The sequence below is a fragment of the Felis catus genome, chromosome A2, assembly GCF_018350175.1.
Source record: "Felis catus isolate Fca126 chromosome A2, F.catus_Fca126_mat1.0, whole genome shotgun sequence".
Lineage (NCBI taxonomy): Eukaryota > Metazoa > Chordata > Mammalia > Carnivora > Felidae > Felis > Felis catus.
In genome coordinates, this window is record NC_058369.1 from 50,029,025 (window position 1) to 50,050,175 (window position 21,151).

Genomic DNA, 21,151 nt, shown 5'->3' on the forward strand with positions numbered 1-21,151 from the left:
CCTCCCACACCCCTCCCCTCAAAAATAAACATTAAAAGGAAACTTTACAGAACAGCATAGTACGAGAAGATACGGTGCAAACCGCAGTTGTCCAAGTGGGGGTGTGAAACCTAGGTGTCATCGTGGGAAGATTTGAGCAACAGAAGAGAAATCTGGTAAAGAATAACTGTGACCTTCGTGTACTTCTCTGGATTCTAACAGTAGCAGTGAGGGTGGACCCACAAGTTTCACTCCTTTTTTTCCTGCTTAAAAGCAGGAAGAGGAAACAGGGGTACTCAGAATACAAGACACCCCCACACACACCATCATGCCCTTTCATATCTTTTTGCCCTCACACATTTCTCTTCCAAGAATCTCCTTCTCCCTTTCTGCCTGCTCATTTTGCATAGCCCCCATCCAGAGTCACCTCTTCTAAGAAGCCTGACTGGACTTCCCCTACAGGTTTATTGACACCTTCCTCTGGGCACCTAAACTCTGTGTGCAAAACAACAGCAGTTACCATCTTGAGTACCTCATGTGAATGGGCACTTTGCATACATTATCTTTGTACCCATTTGACAAGTAAGGAGACTGAGGCTCAGTTGGTCCAAGGCCAGTATGGCTGGTAAGTCCCGAAGCTGGGTTGGGAATCTTGGTCTCCCAGGCTCCAAAGTCCAGCCTCTGCCACACAAAAGGCAGCTTCCTTTGCCTCAAACTTACCCCTTCCAGGAGCAGGTGATAAGTATGTGTTTCTCTCTTCATCCCCCTCTAGTCTGTGAGTACTCCTAGGGCACACCCGAATCTTATGATGTATCCCTGTGCCTGACATACAGTAGATACTAAATTAGTGGTTAAATGAATCAAATGTCTGTTGAATGAGGAGCTTATCCGTTTATCTTACTAGTTGATGAGGACTTGTTCTTGATAAAATCATAGTACGTGTGCATACCTGCCACCAAGTCTTCCCCACCCCCAGTTGAGAGTTAGGGAAGTTTCTCAGCCAGCAGATCCATACACTAACCCCAGGCTTCTCCCATCTTAATGTCATACAAATCTCCCGGGAAGTTTGTTGGTGTGCGGATTCTGATTCCGAGGGCTGGAGCGGAGCCCGAGGGTCTGTGCTTCTGGCAAGCTTCCCATAATGCTGCTGATTTGAAGACCCCGTTTGAGAGTCTTTGAGAGTCATTCGGGTCTCAACACATCGGCAGCGGCTGGTGACAAAGAATAAAACCTGTGCCGGGTGTTGTTCTCCTTCCAAAGGACAACCAGATTTCAAATGCTCTGATTTTCCGTGGTTTAGCGAAATATTTAAGTTATGCTTTGAGCTATAGACACGTGGCAGCATGCGCATTTGTTTGTGCCTGTAGCTTTGGTTTAATCACACCCTATCAATAAATCACAAATAAATGAGGGAGAGGAGGCACTCACTGGAAGATTCCATTCCAGTGACAAGTGGACCAGGGGAGCTGATGAATATAAAGGGAGGAGCAGAGGGTTTTCAACACAGCCCTGGTGGCTGGTGACAGCACTGAAAGGCCAGCAATAAGCCCCTGTCTCATTCCATTTTTACTGGCAAGGACCCCACCCTTCCCCACTTGCCTGCCCTATGGCCACTTCCCTGGCTGGTCTTATTCAGCTTGAGCCCTTTGAACCCCACACAATCCCTTTGCTGGCATGCCAAGTCTTTTAGAGGTCAAGCATCCCCGATCCAAGACTTGTGGAAGTGAAACACCCTCTTTTCTGTCTCCTTTTCCAGATGTCCCTGGGCCAGCAGCAGTCAGCAAGAGGTGTGCCTTGTTTGAGATGCAAGGGGACGTGTTCGGGCTTCGAGCCACATCCATGGAGGTAACAGACTTTGTCAGGAGAAGCTCTGCCTGCCTGCACTTCTTGGCTGTCCTTTCTGGGAACCCCAGCCATTCTTCTCTGCTGGGACTGCTCACTTAGGATGCATGCATTTCAGGGAGGACTGGCTCCAGAGTGAACGCACTCCTGCTTGGCCTCATTCAGAAATGACAGAAAAGCCCTTAGGAGCCAAGATGAGGAAGGAGCTTAGTGCTTCATGCACCGTTTTGAGGTGGAGACCACCAAGCTGGCCCCACGAAGGACTGCACTGGGCAGATGTGGGCAGATGTTAGTTGGTGCCTCGTCCTCTCTGGACTGCTCTATCCTTGGGCTTGGTGCATGTGGCGGATCTCCCCATATGGTGCCGTCACCCCATTTGGATCTCAGAGTACCCCTGGGCCAGAAATAAAAGTCACTGTGTCCACAGTATTTAAAAACCAGGCGCTACATTCATATCCGTGAGGGAGGGCCATGAGATCCAGCTGGACTTGGAACTGTAGAGTGTTTCTTTCTCTCTTTTTATTGAGGAATCTGAAAAGCAGAGGTGGAGACCTCACACTGCACAGTCCCCAGGCGCTATTCCCATCAGCATCTGTGTGGAGTTGTGCAGGGCACACAGCCTGTGTGACTGTCCTGGCAGCCCTGGAAGAGAGAGGCTAACCTCTGTAGGGCACGATAGAGAAGTTGAGCTTTTGATGCCCCTGCCAGAGGGGTTCCTGGGGCACTCAGAGCAGGAGTGAAATTTGGGAGGTATTTGTCTCAAAGTTGTTGATTTCCATGGTGGGATGGCAATTAGAAAAACATTCATTGCTAAATCTTGTATGTTGGAATATTGAAGCAATCCTGAGCAGTTGGTATTAGTATCTCAGTGTCTCCATTTTTCATATCAGGAAACTGAGGCTGGCTAACAGGGGTGGGGAGGGGATGGCTACTAAACGCCAGGATTCAAAGTTGGGTCTTTGTGAAACCCCACTCCATGCTCTTAGACATTCTACAGTAGTACTGTGGGTCGTGAGCTTTTGAAGCACGGGACTGTTCCTTGACTCCATTCCCTGACAGTCCTTGACCTCACAGGAGCTCATGTGGTCTTCTGGATGCAAGCGACTTTCAAAGTCATCCAAACCCCACTGTATCCCCCGCACAGATTCCTCCTACAGCTAGCACACTTCCTGTTGGGGGAATGCCCCACGCATCTAGTTTGGCCACTAGAGCTCTTTCTGGCCTTGAGGAGTCAGCTTCCCTATCATTCCGCCCCCTTGGTGCTGAACCTGCCATCAGGGTGTCACGGAACAATGCTGACTCCTCATCAGCTCTCCAAGGACAGCTGGGATGCCTCCTTTCAGAATCCTTAGGGCAGCGGGGAGGGATAATGTTCCCTGAATGCACCCCCCGACTCAGTCAATAATGTTTCCCCCTCTCAATGTTCAGCCCCTTGCTGCCTCTTGTCTGACATCTGAACAGGGTCATTTAACATATTCTGTCTGGTTTTCTAGCTGTTTATGGCAGGAGGACACTTCTGGGCCCTGTTCTTCAGGACTGTAAGCAAGGAGTCTCAGCATTGTTGTAATCCCTACATTCCCCCACCATTCTACAAAAGGACGTGAACGTCCGGTGAATTTATCCTTGAGAAATGCAGACTGCAGCCTCGGGTCCCCCATAGCAAGCATTGTATTTGGTTTGAATCACTTTAATGGGGACTTAAATTCAAGCCACACTGGAGCAGTGAGGTCCCAGAACCTTAGCAGGGAAGCTACATAAAACCATTTTTATGCTCCAATTTTCACACTGTCAGTAGTTAGAAATTTATTTAAATGACCCAAGTGGCAGCCAGCCTGGTTTAGTGAGCAATTCCCTCAAACAATAATTCATGTGCTCACTCACCTTGAACAAACACTTCCCTTCTGTAAGCCTCACCTTTTCCATCTGATAAATAGGAGCATTGGAGCCAACGTGCTCTTGGTTCCCCTTCTGGCTTTACAATCCATAGTTTCAGGCCAGTTGTCTGTAATCAAACTTGTGATTGACATGGTTAATGGAATTAGAATGGTATTAGAGGCACAGAATGGTAGAGTTATTTGAAGAGGACAGTATGGAGTGAAGGCAAGAGCAGGCTTTCAGAACCAGCATATCATGAAAATGGAAGGGGAGGCTCCCCCAGCAGCCTGCAGCCTCCCACTTCCCAGATGGACATGCTGGGCTTGCTGGCATTCCGAGACAACCTCAGGATGCTGAACTGCCCTTCAGGGCAGTGGCAAACATGCCTCCAGGACTTCAGGCTTTTCAGAGAGAGCCCAACAGAAAGTCTCTTCCTTGCATGCAGAGATATTTTTACATTATCTTTATTGTAATAACTTTATTTTTTTTTTTAATGTCTACTGACTCCAGTGAGTAGAGAAAAACCGCAATTTGAGGGAAGCAGGGACACAGTATGAAAAATGGGAGACAGACCACACAGGCGCTTCAAATTACAAAGTTTTACATGCTTCAGGGGTCACTCTCCAATGGATTCTCCTGGTCTCCTCATTGTGACGTGCCTTCTGATGAGGTCTTGTCTCCATACCAGCTGCGGGAATTATATTGTTCCCTCTGCTTCTGCCCAGGGCAGTGGATCTTCACAGATAACTGTGCCCTGAGATTTGGGCTTCCTTTGCTTTTTGACAATCTAGAGAAAGTCAACCAGGGCCACTTAAATTCCCGGAAGGGACTGACTAGTGACTCTGGCATTTTGATGTGCATCCGAATTACCTCTGAACAGGATTACAAGTACCCATGACCAGATCCCGCTCCTGACCAGTGCATCTGACTAGCTGGGGCCAGGGAGGGCATCTTCAAGTTTACCAAGCTGCCCAGGTGATTTGGATGCATAGCAAAGTGTGAAAACTCATCAAATAGACCAGGGGTCAGCTAACTTGCTGTAAATAGCCCATTAGTAAACATTTTAGGTTTGTCAAGCCATAGGGTCTCTGGCATAACCAATCAACTTGGTCCTTGTAGCATGAAAGCATCCATTAAGCGTGTAAATGAATGAATGTGATTATGTTCTGTAGATCTCTATTTCAGGACACTGACATTCAAATTTCCTATCATTTTCTTGTATCACAAGATAGTAATCTTCTTTTGAATTTTTTCAGCCATCTAACGATGTAAAAACTCTTCTTCACAGGCTGTGCAAAAATAGGTGATGGGTCAGATTCAGCCAATGGAATGTAGTTTGCCAACCCCTAATGTAGACCAACTCTCTCATTGTCAGATAGGAAATTTGACCACGGGCTGGTGTTGGGCTAGTGTTGAGGCTGGCATTACATTCCAAGGCTTTGCCTCTTCCACCATTCCAGGTAGCCCAGGAGAGATTACAGAAATGGCCATTTTAACACCTTTGGGGATCTTCCTGGGTGTGTCCGTGCCCTCTTCAGTCTGGGTGCCTGGAAAGAGTAGAGTGGGGCCAGAGGGGTGCCTTCTTCATTTATGGTGTCCCAGCAACAATACCTGGCAACATGACGGCATGAATAAAAGGAAAAATAATACTGACATAATGTCAAAGAATATCTCATATCCGTCAACATTTTCCATTTCAAGGTGTTTTGCATTCCACACATCTCTAATAGCATCCTGAGAGTCTACATTAACCAAATAAGCAAATTCAGCCTCCCCACCCAACTCCACACATGGAAGGCATTGGGGGTCCAAGGGTCCACTTGGACACTGGGCTTTCCCTCACTTCTTTCCACTTCCTCCTTCCATTTCCTCCTCTGCTGCTGTCACTCCCTACGTGTAAACTAGTGGTTTATTCCCTACCTTAGGGAAGCAGTCTCCTCCATGTCTATCTCATGAAAGGGAGAGGCAAGAGAATATTTATCATGAGTAAGATGCCCCAATTCTGAAAACACGAGCAACAGAGAAAAAAAGAAAAGACTTCTTGGTTTTGCCCCACGTCATCTTTAGGGTCATATTCTCTTTTGTAGTGCTGGAATTATTCTTGAGATCAACAATTTTACCATTTCTCAAATTATAGCCCACGGAACGTGGACTGGGGCTGCAAGCTTCTCCTTGAATAACACTGGAAACGCTGCATTTTCCCTGACTTAAAGTCACGCTGTACATCAGTGTGTTAAAAACAAGAATCATCCTTGCACTGAAGAAACTCGTTTCACCATCTGTAACCCACTGTTTCCCCACACTGAGCCTTTTTCCATGTGCCACATACTTACATGCTGGGGGAACTGGTCCAGACTAGCGGAACCACCCCAGAGGATATGTGACTCTCATATGGCCCAACCTTACTCTATGTTACATTTTCCATCTGATTTGCTTTCCCTCTCCCTACTATAGGCTCCTGGAAGGGTGCGCTGGGTCCTCCTCACTTTATATTAGACAAGGTTTCTCAACCTCAGCACCACTGATGTTTGGGGCAGGATAATTCTTTGCGGTGGAGGGGGCCATCCTATATTTTATGGGATGTTTAGCAGCATCCCTGGCCTCTACCCTCTAGAAGCCAGTAGCACTCCATTGCCATAATCAAAGGTGTCTTCAGACATTGCCAAATGCCTCCTGGGCATCAGAATTGACCTTAGTTTGGAACCACTGAGGTAGACTATCAAGGTGTGCTCCTGCGGGCCTCCCAGGCAATATTTGTGATACATGGGTGAACATACCAATCTCCTGAGTTTAGAAGAGAAAAAAAGGAGGGTTCTTTCAGGCATGCCTAGCTGTGAGGCGCCCACGCTACTGCAGTGACACCTCTTTTGCTTGGGCCTGCCCCATCCATCCCTTCTGCAGTTTCCGACGTTGCTTGCTTTACTTAACAAGCTCTTAAGTCTCATGCATGGGAGCAAGTGAGATACAGCACGCCTCAGGAGTCACAGCACACCTCAGGTGACAAGCCAGAAAGGGAGGGAAGAGGTTTTCCTCTACACCGCGAACACTCTGGATTTCACAACCTTAACAGCATGGCACAAGGCAGCCAGATGCTTTTGTTTCTCATTGTCAGAGAGAAGTGTCAGGCTTTCAAGTGAATGTGAAGCTTCCCTAGGATGCTTTTCCTTCTTGCAGCCTCACAACATAGCCTTGCCAGTGAATATCAATCTCTCCAGCCCAAGGGGTTTTCTTAGCTCATTCTCTTTCCCCTGGGTCCCAGCCACAAGTTGCTCAAAGAAATTTTCCAGCTGTATTCTAACTTCAGTATGAGTGCTAAAGAGTTCACAGTTGCTGAAGCTCCAACGCTCATGAATCTTGGGAGACAATTTCAATAATTCCTTAGAGCAGGGGTCAGCAAACATTTTTTATAAAGGACCAGAGAGTGGATAATTTAGGCTCCGTGGGCCAAATGGTCTCTGCTGCAATTACTCAAGTCTGCCGCTGTAGCCCAAATGCATCCACAGACAATATATAAATGAATGAGCATGGCTGTGTTCCAATAAAACTTTATTTATAAAATCAGGTTGTGGGCCAGGTTCAACCTACAGGTCATAAAGACTCCTGCTTTTAAGCATCTTTAATGAATGAACCAGCCCTTGCTGCCACCATGAGTAAAAATGTGCTGTTCTTCTGACCAGCTGAAGTCATATCCCACATTCCCCACAGACAGACAGATGGATTGATAGGTAGTCTCCCAAAAGCAGTTCCCAATCCCAAAGTCCTTTTGGTCTCACATTACCATTCATCTGCTGCCAGCCGTTCCAAGTTACTAAAGTTGAGCCTTGAACTTGCTTTCAAAAAGGCAGATGCTACCAGCAGGAGACTGCTCCTCTTCTCTGGAGGTTGATCTCACTTTTCCCGATTACCGCCCCCCCCCCCAGGAAAATATGCAAGTCATGCAAATGCAGCCATGAGGACCACTGCCTGAGCTCTGAGCTGGAAGACGATCGGAAAATTGGCCGCTTGCTGATGGACTCCAAGTATTCCACCCTCACAGCCCGAGTGAAAGGCGGGGATGGCATCCGGATTTACAAGAGGAATCGGATGATCATGACCAATCCCATTGCCACTGGGAAAGATCCCACCTTTGACACCATCACCTATGAGTGGGCCCCCCCTGGAGTCACCCAGAAACTGGTAAGACAGCTTCCTCCAACCAAATGGTTGTTGTCCTGTCCTTGTAAATGTTAGTCATGCCTGAATTTCAAAGACAAGGTAAGAAGAGGGCAATATTATAGAAATGATAGGAATAACTAAGGTTCCAAACCTGCTTCTGCATCACTTATGTGATCTTGAAGTGAAAACTGCCTGGGCCTCGGTTTTCCTCTTCCATGAAATGGATAGAAGTGCTTCTATGAATTCTGAGGGCCCTTCCAATTCCAGTACAGGGTCGTTCATGATTCCCTTTAGGCTCCCCACTTCTGAACAAAGGCTGACTTATCATTCAAGATTCCCACAGTGCTTGTCTTCATGTGTGAGTTGTTCCTTTTCCCTCAGCGTGGCCTGGGATGTATCCTTTGCAGGCCTGTGGGGGAGCACAAAAACAGTCCTGTCTTCTTGCCAACAGCTGAAGGCTCTTAGCCTTGGAAGGGAGAACCAGACTAGCTTTACACAGCCCTGGGGGTGAGGCACCCAGAGAAGGACAACATCCAGAGAGAGCAAGTAACTTGCACAAGGTCACACCCTGGCTGCCCACTACAAAGACCCGTATCAAGTTCCCATGCACAGGCCTCACCCCAGATCAGAAGCTCCAGATTACAGGATCAGAATCACCAGACGTGGGCATTTAACTCTTCAGACAATGATACCTGCAGCCATCATCAAGACCCCACAGACCTGACCAGTGCCCCTCCAATTTCAACAAGCACATACATCATCTAGACAACTTGCAGAAATATATCTAGGAAGCTTGGTGCTGGTCCTGAGACTCTGCACTCCTGACACACTCCCAGGGGATGCTGGCCCCCAGACCACGCTTGGAATAGTGAGGGCCTAGATGATTTCCACAAGTTCATGAGATTGAAAAAGTTCCTACAATTTTAGAGATGGAAGCCTGGCATGTAATTAAATCTCTTCTGGGAGAAAAGGAGAGCCTTCAGAGTCCCGCATGGTCAGGCTGCACCCGCAGCTCTGGCTATGACCCCTCACCCATTGCTTTATAGTGCTCTGACCTTCTTCTTTCCTGCTCTGGAACACTCCAGGCTTTTGCCCTCCTCATGGACTTTACACTTGCTGTTCCCTCCCCTTGAAATGCCTTTCCCTGCTCTTTGCATGGCTGGGTCTTTCTGATAGTCAGGTCTCAGACGGGCCTTCCCTAACTCCCCAGTCCACCTATCCTCCAGCTATATTTTTTTCTCTCTCCCTCAGTTTGCCATTGATTCTTTAGAAGATTTATTGCGAGCTGCAATTGTCTTATGTATGTCTTTGTTTGGTTATCTCTCTCATTGGAGTCCTGTGCACCATCCTATCTGGCACATCCTATTTGTGCTACATCACCCTCCGGGCCAGTGGCATTCCACACGTGGTCTGTGGACTAACAGTGTACCACAAAATCCTGTGACTGGTCCACAACGAGAAGTACAGAAATTGAAAATAAATGTTGGGGAAATATAGTAGCAATTGACATCCAAGCATGTGATCAGACAACTCCTCTCACTGAACAGAATTCCACTGTGGTCAGACTCACGTGGAAATCTCATGTGGCATGAGCTACATTCTCATCGCATGCAGTGAGCCCAAGAATCCTTCTGCAATCGGTGGTAAAAAAAAAAAAAAATCAAACAAAAAAACCTGATCCTTCACCATAGAGCACCTGAGCAGCACCCTTCTAAGCTGTAGCTTAAGTGGAGGAAAGGAGGGGGAAATCCCTTTTCAATCAAGTGGAGAGAGGCAAAGATGCTTTTTTTTAAAAAGCTATAGTTCTTGAAAACGTATTTTAAAAGAATACGTCAGCATTTGTGAGCTCAGCCACCCTGTGAGGTAGGAATTATTTTACATGTAAGGAAACCTAGAATGGTTAATCGGCCTTGACCAGTTGGAGGGGCTGGGCAGGGGCAGATCCGGGCCACAGAGAGTGGCATCCAACTATAGCAGTGCTGGGTGGCTCCAAATGTAGGTCTGCCTCCAGCACCCAGGTCTGGCTAAGCCATCAAGCAGGTCTCCAAGATGTCAGTGGAAACTAAAGCAAGCAGCTCGTAAAAGAGCTGGCTGTGGGCGTCAGGAACTGGCTGGTGAAAACCCCAAATGCTTCGGCTCCAGACTAATCAGAGGAAGGCATCGTGAGGCTGTGATTAATGCTCGCTCATAAAACCACATGGTATAAAGGCCCCTCTGTCTGCTCTGCATCTGGCCTGCCTGAGCAAGTCGCCTGAGATTGGACAGCTCTCCCTTCCCATTCACCCTCCCCACTTTTTTTTTTTTTTTTTAATTACCAAGTGATCAGGACTGATTATATTTTGGAAATGGAACTGAGTCTTGCTGTCATCCTTCCCAACCAGAATGAAAAATGGATAAATTCTTAAGCCTTTAAAGATTAGTAACAATAAACCTAATAGCTAATATTTACTGAGTACTTACATGTGCTAAGCTTAGCATATGCTAAGAGCTATGCATACGTGGTCTCGTCTAATTTTCCAACACTGTTAGGGATATACTGTTACTACCTTTATTCACAGAGGAGGAAACGGAGGCTCAGAGAAGTGACACCACTAGCCTGATGTCCCATAGCTGGCTTAAATGACAGAGCCAGGTCTTGGATTCAGGCCTCCCTGACTCCAAAGCTTAGGCTCCCACCTATCAAGCCAGGCCAGGAGAACCAGACAGGTAGGAGGAGAGGTAGAAAACAGCATGTATTTTGGGTTAGCACTTTTAAGGGAAGGATTCTAAGAATAGGGAGGGACTTGGGAAAATCTTTGAAAGCTAGCCAGGATTTGGGAGAGGCAAGGATGAAAAGATGAAGGGAACCAGCATCCACTGAGCATTCTGCATGTGTGTGCGCACGTGTGTGTGTGTGTGTGTGTGTGTGTATGTGTGTGTATTTATGATGATGGGGAGAGAGGGTTGGGTCAGAGCTATCTATGCCACTCAGAGCTTGTTAGAGACTCTCTCAGGAATCCCTGTGATATATTTATGATTATGATAAAAAAATGCTATGATATATTTATATATATGATATATGTCATCAACATCTCACCACTCCCTACATGCTTAATAACCCCATTTTACAGGAGAGCAAACAGAGGCTCTTGAGGAACCCATGCAGGTGTGGCACTCCTACCTTATCCTCTACTCCCACACCCATGGCAAACATTGCTGGTCAGTTAGAGCACGATCTTCCATCGAGTCTCTTTGGGCCTCAGAATCCTTCTCAACACAGCACTCAAGTAGCCACTGTTGATGGAGATTAGCATGTAACACAAAGCCCATGTACTGTCCTTGCCTGACCGCCAGAGAAGCCGAAAGAGCAGGCAGGATGGGGTCTTCCGATTCCAGAGTCCATGTGTGTTCAACTATGCCCAACTCTGGGAATAAGGCACCTTTCTTTTCCACTTTTCTCTCTGCCTTTTGATTCTTCTCCTGATAAAGCCTGATTCTGGGAACCTCTTCACCCAAGATGTCCCAGCCAGACAGCAATGCACCAAATGACTCAGAAAGGTCCTCGTGAAAAACTTGAAACCTAAACCAACCTTTCCAACTGCTCTGAGAAAAGACCTCTTGCTAAAGGTTTTGGGAACATGACCTTAATCAGCTTCCTGGAGGGATTTCTGAGAGATTCTCTTACAAGCTCTGAGTGGCACAGGCAGCTGACTCTGAGCCAGCCCTCTCTCCCTATCATCCCCTTCCCAAGCCCATGCCAGTCAACAGCAATTGTCTGAAGGGCTGTGTTGAGATGGACTCTGATGCCCTCACCGGGGTTGATGAGTAATGTCTACCACAGGTGTGTGAATAGGGTTCTCAGGCCAGCCAGGCAAGGCCAGCCATCACAAAACAACAACAACAACAACAACAAAACATTGGCAGCCACATGGTGTGGCCTTGACCCTGCAAAGGTACAAAGCAGGTACTCAGCTGGGGCTTTGACCTGCAACAGGTTCCTGGGAGGGAACACTCCCTGTCTTCAGAGTTCTGGCCAGGAATCCATTAGCCCTGCAGGTCACAAACACCTGTAGCCAGGACAGAGCCATGAAAGGACACTGAATACAGGGATCAACAGACAGGTGGCCAGCAAGGCCGTTGCCCCAGGACTCCTACCACAGTGTTTCTTTGTAAAGCTATGCAGGGAGGGATGCATGCTCTTGAAGGCCCGAATCAGGGGCATATCCAGGGGCTGGGGGATCATCTCACTAGGCAGTGCCCACACAGCCTCCTCACCCTGAAATGAAGACAGAAGGAAACTCCCCTAGAGATTGGGGGAATTTGTTTTTTTCCTCTTTGCAAATCATTCGCCTTCTAGAGAGGCAGTGTAGAAGGGGTTGAGACCCAAGCTGCTGAGTACAAAGCTGTGTCCACCACAGACGAGTTGTGTGACCCTCTGGAGGTTATTTCTCTGTGCCTCGGTTTTTCGAGGGGTGATATTAGTGCCTTCCTCCTGGGGGTTCTGTGAGAAGTAAACGGGCTAACATGGGTCAGGCATTTAGAAGGGTGCTGGAACATAGTAAGTACCATGTAAGTGTGAGCTCTTCCTGCCATTCCTTCAACCACTCAACCTGGGAGGTCAGCAGCCCTCACAGAAAAAGAGGCTGTGCTCCCATGAGCTCGATCAGCCATGCACTTGGAACTGCTTCCACAGTGGGAGCGAATGAGATGCTAGGCAGGTCTGGGTGCCCTTTCTGGCACGGTGAGCCATAGTCTTGTCACCACCTCCCCATCCCTTCCACAGATCCCGAGGGCGGGGCAGGCCTCAGACACGAAATAAGAAGGCCTGGGATAGATATTTGCCCCCCCACCCACCTGTCTCTAACCCATCTCCCCAGGGCCCTGTGCCCTGCCCCAGCCTGTGTGCTGCTGGTCTGCTGCTTGCCCTGTCCTCAGATGGTCACACCCCTTCCCCCTACCCACTGTCCCTGAGTCCTCCGATGTCCTGCTTCAGATGACCCAGGAGGACCTGCAAAAGTGCTCACTTCTGGGCTCCTCCAGACTCCCAAATCAAAGTCTAGGGTGATCCCAGGAAGCTTTTTCACAAGGTGGTCAGGCGATTCTCATGCACCCCAAAGTCTGTGACTAGGTTCTTCAGACCTACCTGCCTGGCATTTTTGTGCTGGAAGCCATCTGTGGTTTCATACTGACCCAGGGAAAAACAACATCACCCCACACCACCCGCAGACAGAGTCAGGACCGAGCCTTTCCCAGACGTGTGGTCAGCCATGTGGCTCCCTGGCACTTCTTCTTCCGTGTGTTGGGGTTCAGAGTCTTGGCCTCTTTGGCGAACCGGAAACCACGGGTTTCCTTGAGCCACTTTCCTGCACTGTAGACCCGGGTCAGTGCTACTGCCTCTCTCTCTGCTAATTGTGGTGAGGACCGAGTGAGGTCACCACAGACTTCTCACAGTGCTCAGGACCCTGAAGATCATGCAGTCTACCCCAAACTTTGCAATGATGAAACCGAAGCCTGGGTGGCTGAGTACTTTCTCAGTGTTACACAGAGAACAGCATCAGGGAGGGAGCTAGAAACCAAATTCCCTGACACCCTAAGATTCTATCTACCACCCAGTCCATCTCCTGTGCCTGACAAAGCACCTGGAAAAGTCCTTAGGGACTGTGCAGGTGAAGGGGGATTCACAGTATTCTGTGAGCCCACAGGTGTTCCAAGCTCTAGGGCAGAGCCACATAGGGCCATCTACAGCCACCTCTCACTTCATGAGTCCCACAGAAACCCGGGTCACCTGCCTCTCCCTTCTCTAAAACTGCTCTGACCCGGAATTCATTTATTATGGAAGTTAGCAAACCAGGCTCTGGACTAGTATGCCCCTCCATCAGGTTCCTTGCCCCTCCGCCCTAACATGAGGCAAAAGCCGGGATTGTTCATTATGAATTACAGTATGACTTTCCATGTTGATTACCACAATCCAGTTCCAACCACGGGATGTGACAGGACACAGGCAGGTTCCAAGAGGGTAAATATGGCAACAGCCACCTGGGCAGTGGGAATCCGGCAAACTGGTGGGTGTGTCAGAGTCACAGTCAGGGTCAGGCACAGAAATGGAGACCAGTTGTAAAGGATAAACAGTTTGCTTTTCACACTTCCTCATGCTGTGTGGCCTTGACCTTTTTCTCCTCTGAATCTCCCCATCCCTGCAACCCAACCAAGTATAAGATTACTGTTCATTACAAAAAAAAAAAAAAAAAAGCCAAATTGGACAGTTATCTATGGACATATTAACATTCAGATGGTTTTCAGTCATACTGATGTGGAAATGTTATTACCACGAGACCTTATCAATTTGTTCTATTAGAAGGTGCCTTTGCCTGTTTTTAAATGAACAAACCATGAAATACCTTACGCCTATAATGATTTAATTATACTTTTCCAAGCAAAGCAATTTTAAACTAGATTGACTCTTTTTCTTTTTAAGGAGCATTGCCATGAGGTAAAGCGAAGTAAAAATATTTAGTTTTGAAGGAAACCAAATCTGCGTTGCAAAGCCAACGCATCCAGTACAACACTCCCATTCAGAATGTGAATCTGCAACCACTTGGGTGGAGAGTGACAGCTTACTTAGGCCTCTCCGGGTGTCGCCAAATTCACAGCATTTCTGCCTTGACAAGCCTTGGGGCTCTGCAAAAACAGATGGAGAAGCTGGAGGCTGCTCACCAATTCCAGATCTGGCTTGGGTGCCTGAGAATCACAGTCGGTTTATCTCCTCCCCACTAGGGCCTACAGTACATGGAGCTCATCCCCAAAGAGAAGCAGCCGGTGACAGGCACCGAGGGCGCTTATTACCGCCGACGCCAGCTCATGCAGCAGCTCCCCATCTACGACCAGGACCCCTCTCGCTGCCGCGGACTTCTGGAGAACGAGTTGAAAGTAATGGAAGAGTTCGTCAAGCAATACAAGAGCGAGGCCCTCGGCGTGGGAGAGGTGGCCCTCCCTGGGCAGGGTGGCTTGCCCAAGGAGGAAGGGAAGCAGCAGGAAAAGCCAGAGGGCACAGAGACCACCGCTCCGACCACCAACGGCAGCATCGGTGACCCGTCCAAAGAATACGTAAGTGTCTGCCGTGCCTCCAGGTCTGGCTGAAAAAACCAGGCCCAGGGCTTGCACAGGCAGGGCCCCAGCTCCAGGCTCTTGCCCCTCATTCCAACATTCATTTCACGCATTCATGTCGCCAGCGGCTGTTTGGTGCTCAGTTACTCTGTGCCAGGCATTATCCTGTGGAAAATAACACAAGGTCACTGTGCTTGAGAGGCTACTCGTCCAGTGGAGGTCACAGGCTACCAAACTGTCACGGCTTAGAGAAAGGGCATCTAACCTTGCTTGAGGTGAGGGTGGGCTTGGAGGAGGAGCTGAGGCCCAGCCTGGCCCGGAGAAATGACTAGGATGAATTCAGGCTTGGCAGGGAAGACCCAGGCCGTCTTAAAGAGGCAAGCTTGGGCAAAACAACCCTAAGTTCCAGAGAGCACGGTGGAGCCAGAGGATTGAACAAAGTCCCATGTGCCTGAGAGCGTGGTGTGCTGGGGGGCGTGGGGACACGACGCTGGCAGGGTCAGCAGGGGCACACTTCCTGAAGAGGCAAGCCTTCCATCCATTCATCACCCAAGTATCAACCAGCCTGTGCTGTCTGCCAAGCCCCAGGAAATCAAACAAGTGGAGGACACCATCCCCACACTGGTGAATACCATGGATGTAGGACTTCACTCTGAGGGCCACCGGCAGCTATGGCAGGTTTCAGCGGGAGCTATCACAGGATCTGAGCTGTGCTTGGGAAGGCGCCCTCTAGCAGCATGTGGAAGATGTTCTGTAAGGGAGTGAGGGACTGGAGGCTATTTGAGAGAAAATGAAGAAGGTAGAGTGTCCGAGAGGTGAAAACCTCATGGATGGCTTTGTCTTCATCTGCCCCACAGGAGGTATAAAGGACTAGCTGGAGACGGGTACCACAGAGGGCTGATGTTTGCTGTTTCACGGCCTCTGACTCCCGTCTACCTTTTGCCTTCTGCCCCAGTTAGCCAAGTGACTTCAGCTGCCTCTAATTGTTATTTGGAGATAAATGTCCCAATATGTGGAGGCCTCAAGCAAATAACCTGCCTTGCTGGTAACAGGCTGGCAGTCACCCGTGTGAGCCGGACCGCCCAGGGAAATGCCAGCCCTGGTGATGTTGTCACTACATTCAGAAAGGGCCAGGCTCTTTCCTGCCTTCAGTGACTCAAACTTGCCATCCAAAACCTGTGTCCTGAATGTCCAACCCCCATTTGTTGGCACGTTCATTTGGGATTACCGTCCAGTGAACTATGGCCGCACACAGTCAATCTGAGAACTCTAAGTCAAAAGAACAAAACTTATTTTCCTTACCACAGGTTTGGCGATGGTGTTGAAAAGACCCATTTCCGAGGAAGAATCCATGTCCCAGCGACCTAAAAAAAAAAAAAATTAGATCCAGTTAGTGTTTCATAAACTAGGGTCCTCCCCATCCAGCCTTATATCCAAATAGTTATCTGTCCTTAAAGCATAAATACTGCATAATTCCAAGTTGGAAGGCGATCTCTTTAAGTCGTTGCGACATTTCCCAATTGCCATTCCCAGGAGAGATACGCTATTTTATCCTTGACTCAGCCCCACATATTTGTACAGCATGGAAGTGGGGCAAAGATGGCCTGAGATCCTGAGCCCCTGCCTATCGTCAACTTTAGGAAGTAGTTCTGACAGTTTGGAAGCGTTTAAACAATAAGACCAGACCAAAAACAGAATTTGAAGGAAGCCCGTGGTGGTTGGGCTGGGCTGGCTAGGGAAAATGGCCTTCTCCTTCCTTATCCTACCTCCAATCTTGATTGGATAACTAGTTATGTAACTAGTGGATCCCTGCCTGTACATCATGTGTTCATGTCACCTCTAGGTGCTGCGGGTTTCTTTTTCATCTCTGTATCTTCAGCAGGTGCCATTGATATAGATAGTAGGTGCTCAATAAATATGTGAACCATGAATGAATGAACAAATGGATGAATCAGTGAATATTAAGACTAAATAGAGCCTCTAACGATGGAGACAGTTTAGATGACCATTTTGCCCCGGAGGATGATAAGATCCAAGTTCACATTTATTAAGCACCTGCTGTGTGCCAGATGCCATGCCTACTCTTTCAGAGTCTTTGTTTAACTCACCCAGCTGCCTAGTAGGGTGAATTTCACCAACCCCATTTGACAGGTATGGAATCAGAGATTCTAGAGGGTAGGTAACTTTTCCAAGGTTCCACAGTTTCTAAGGAGTAGAACCTGGATCCAATACTTTTCCAACTACATGATGCTGAGTTATAAAACCCTGCTTATTATCTGTTCCAGGAAGAAAGAAGGCTAGGTGCTTTTATTGACTCCCTGTTTGTCTCCTAGAAGCCAGGGAGCAAATCCTATAAAGGTAGCTAGATAGCCTGCCAGTCCATAGACAGTGTGTCCCCAGCAACCCCAAATTTGTTCTGCCTTACCCTAGTCAGTGGCCAAGTCAAGTGGACGTGGGTGCTGGCCATCCTGTGTGCTGTGTCCCTTCGGTTTCTCATAAAAGGGAAGTGTAGGACAGTTACCAGAGCCAAGCATCAGGCAGGAAGCCTGATTTTTGCTCCCCTGATGAGGACAGTGGACTTTGCCAGAAATGGTCAGGGCATTCAATTTGAGAACCCAGATATGGGGAGGAAATTGTAGAACTCAGACTGATGCCCCAAATCCAAGCGGTGATTTATGAGGAAAAAAAAAAATGGGCAAAAGAAAGAACACGTGAAACACATTTTCCTAGAATGATCTTGGTGACATAATATTGTTTGTCATCCTAAGAGTGATCATTATTACTATAGTTAGCAGCTACGATTTGGCTTTCTCTGAACCAAGGGCAGCGCTAAGAACTAGAGGGTCTGATTTAAAGCCTCCAACCACCCAATGACTTGAAGAAAAGCTGTGGGATTTGAACCAACCCCCCATCAGTCCCCAAGTCCATCTTTCCTGTTGCCCAAAGCTTGTTCCTCCGATAGCTAATGGATATTAGATCCTAAAGGGGTTACATGGCCATGTAAGTTTGGGAGACATTAGAGTAACCAAAACTGAGTGGGTTTCTTTGAGGTAGGACTTCTGAGAGCCTCCAGCAGGTTGTGGCTGTGGTTCTCAAACTAAAATCACCTGAAAGGTTGGCTAAAATCCAGAGGACTGGGCCCCACCCTAGAGCTCCCTGCTTAGTAGGAACAGGTGGGGCCAGAGAATCAGCTATTCTAATGAACACCCGGGTTGATGCTGACGCTGGTCTGGGGACCACACTTTGAGAACTACTGCTAAAAAAAGTATAAAAATAATTTTACATATAAGCCGAGGAAAAATAATATCATTAAATTGGCATATGGTGAGGATCGGAGAAGACAACAGGGCATTCTGTAGATGTTTTAGGCCTCCTGGCTTAGGGAGTCCAGCTCTGAGGATGCTACATAGGAATCTTCCTTTAAAGACCCACAGGGAGTTCGGGAAACACAGGCAGGGCATCACACACTGCATTACACCACACCCAACCACACTACTCAGCAGCCTGAGGCCACCAGCTCCCTTTTCACGGAGCCACAATCAGCCTATGCTGCAGGGCACTTCTGTGAGCTGGCACGGCTCCGTCTACACTGCAGGGCGTTTCTCCTCGGAGCTGGCACGGCTCCATCAATCTGCTGTCAGCCCGTTACAGTGCTGTCCTTCCTCAGAGACCTTGGGACCCAAGCTATGACAGGATCAGGCTGTTGAGTCTTCACCAAGCCCCTCCAACAAATTGTGCTCAGAGGAAAGGGTTCTCTAGACCAGAGGAGCATCACTGCCAAAAGCCTTTTCCACCTTGTCCATGTGGAAATGGGCCCCTTGAGCTGAGTTAGGGGTGAGGCCACATGTATAACAGAGGTCTAGCCAGAGTGTGGGAACAGCACCCTCTAAGCTCAACTCACCCGTATGGCTGGGGCTGTGCAGTCCTTAGATCCGGGTACAGTTCGCAGATGTGTACCCCAGCTTTCCAACTCCAGGCCTGCACACCCACCCCTTGACGGGATAGGGCAACCTAACATCAGCTGAGGCTCACCTGAGAAGAGAACCCAGGAGCTGTGGCTGCCCTTGCCCACCTCAGAGCAGCCCTAAAGAGTCATTATTACACTGAGCTTAGGAGAGGCAGGACACCACGGGAAATGCTGTCAGAGGCACCTGTCTTTGTGAGGAAACACCGCAGTGAAAAATCCCAGATGCTAACTCAGCCACTGTCACCCCACAAGTGTGCCCTTTAAATCAGTGAGGCCAATTAAAAACCCCAAATATTTAATGTCTCCCCCTCTCTCCTTTACTTGCCCCACCGTGTGTGTGTTGACAAGGAAGGGGGGCAGGTGGGAAGGGGACTGTTCACAGCAGGCTCACTCATGTCTTTGAGTCCTCCTAACAACTACTGGCAGAGGCTGGAGTTGTTCATACCCATTTCACAGCTGTGAAACCTGCAGCAGAGAACTTAAAAGGCTTGCTGATGAGAGGTGGGGCTGGGATTCCATCCCAGATCCTTGTTAGTCACCAGTCCTGAGGAGTCTGAGCGGTCCTGGGGTGGGGCCCTGGATGGGTGAGGACAACTCCACAAAGGTGTGTGTATTTATGTTTGCTGGTTGAGCCACATAGTTTGGAGTCACCCACAGCCCAGTTCAGTGAAGAATCTGAGGGCCTTTTGTAGGCATGCCAAGAACAATGGAAGGCCTCGCCCATTACACCCCAATCCCACCCACCATGAGTTCTCATGGGTTTGGGGGGCTTCAGAGAGCTCCATGGCCAGGGATCTGCCAACTCCAGCAATCTGGAACATTCCCTGGAGAATGGCAGAGCCCCATATCCACTTTCCAGGCCTTCCGCGCCCCACCTTTCCCACCTGGATGGAACCTATGAGCGCCTGGGCTGCGAGGTCAATGACCTCAATGCTCTGATTGTTAACAGCCCCACCAAACCATTTCCCTGCATTTAGAATGCTTACTTGGTATTTTCTCAGAAATGAAATGTGCGGATTTCCTGGGCATGGAATTTCCGCCCTTCCCTACACCCCAAACTTGTAACTGAAGAAAGGCGAAAGGAAGCCAGAACATAGCATTCAATGTAATCTCCACCCGTTAGTAATTTACCATCACTGCTGGGTGCCCCTCACCCAGCCCCTTCCCCACAGCACCCCGCCCACTGAGGCCTGCCTCTCAGATGGAAACTTACAGCATCTGGCTGCTCAGCCCAACTCCTGCCCCAACAAGGGACATATTTGTGGGCAAGGGACTTCCAAATCTTTGTGCAGCAGATGTTTGGCTTGTGGGCTCGGCAGGCTGGCTTTCCTGCCGGCCCCTCTCTGGGAATTTGAAACCACTGCCCCACCCCCAGTCCTGAGCCCTGTCTGAGATGGAGGACAGAGGGTAAAAGGCCCAGGGAAGCAGCAGGAAAAATCACCATGGTTACCAGGCTTCTCAACATCTGCCTCCCTCCTTTTTTACAGTGGAGATATTTTAATGACATTAAAGGAATTTCTTTCCACTGAAAATTCCCTTCATCCCACTTTTTTATGCTATAAATATATTTCCATGTTGCCACAGAGACTTCACAAGTTGGTTTTTTTTTTTTTTTTTTCTGGAGTGGGCTGCATAATATTCCATTGACTAAAACAGGAGCTGGCAACTTTTTTTCTGTAAAAGGCAGATACTAAATATTTTAGGCTTTGCAAGCCACATGGTCTCTGTCACAACTACTCCCTCTGTTGTTGTAGCACTAATGCAGCCATAGACAATATCTAACAGATGACCATGGCTGTGTGCGAATAAAACTTTATTTGCAAAAACAAGCAGTGGGCTAGGTTTGGCCCACAGATGTAGTTTGCTCACCCCAGAACTAGCACAACTGTAAAACATGATTTTTATTAGCTTTTTATGAATTACTTTGGTTTTATTCAATTTCATTTTGCTAATGCAGGTTAATGAATAATGATGATAATGATGTCATCTGCCATTCCTTGACTACCTAGATTGTGCCCAGCACTTGTGCCAAAGGCTTTACCTAGTTTTTTTTTTTTTCAACTGAATCCTAAGAATTCTCCTACAAAATATAATTTCCCCTTTTTCTAGTCATCTAGCTTGTGAGCGGTTAAGGCAGAACTGGAACTTACCCCAAACCCCACAAACACCACAGATGATGGAACCTCCTTTTTCCATAGCACCCCATGCAGCTGCAGGCACGTGCATGACCACTGTGACAAGATGACCACA

General features: G+C 48.2%; 1 protein-coding gene across 1 annotated transcript in view; it reads left to right on the top strand.

The window, feature by feature from the left end:
- LMCD1 (LIM and cysteine rich domains 1) overlaps window positions 1-21,151 on the top strand; it is a 57,810-nt gene that overhangs the window by 27,746 nt on the left and 8,913 nt on the right. The window contains exons 2-4 of the mRNA XM_003982444.5: window positions 1,736-1,824; window positions 7,617-7,872; window positions 14,605-14,934. Coding sequence (XP_003982493.1) covers window positions 1,736-1,824; window positions 7,617-7,872; window positions 14,605-14,934 — 675 coding nt within the window. The remainder of the gene's footprint in view (window positions 1-1,735; window positions 1,825-7,616; window positions 7,873-14,604; window positions 14,935-21,151) is intronic.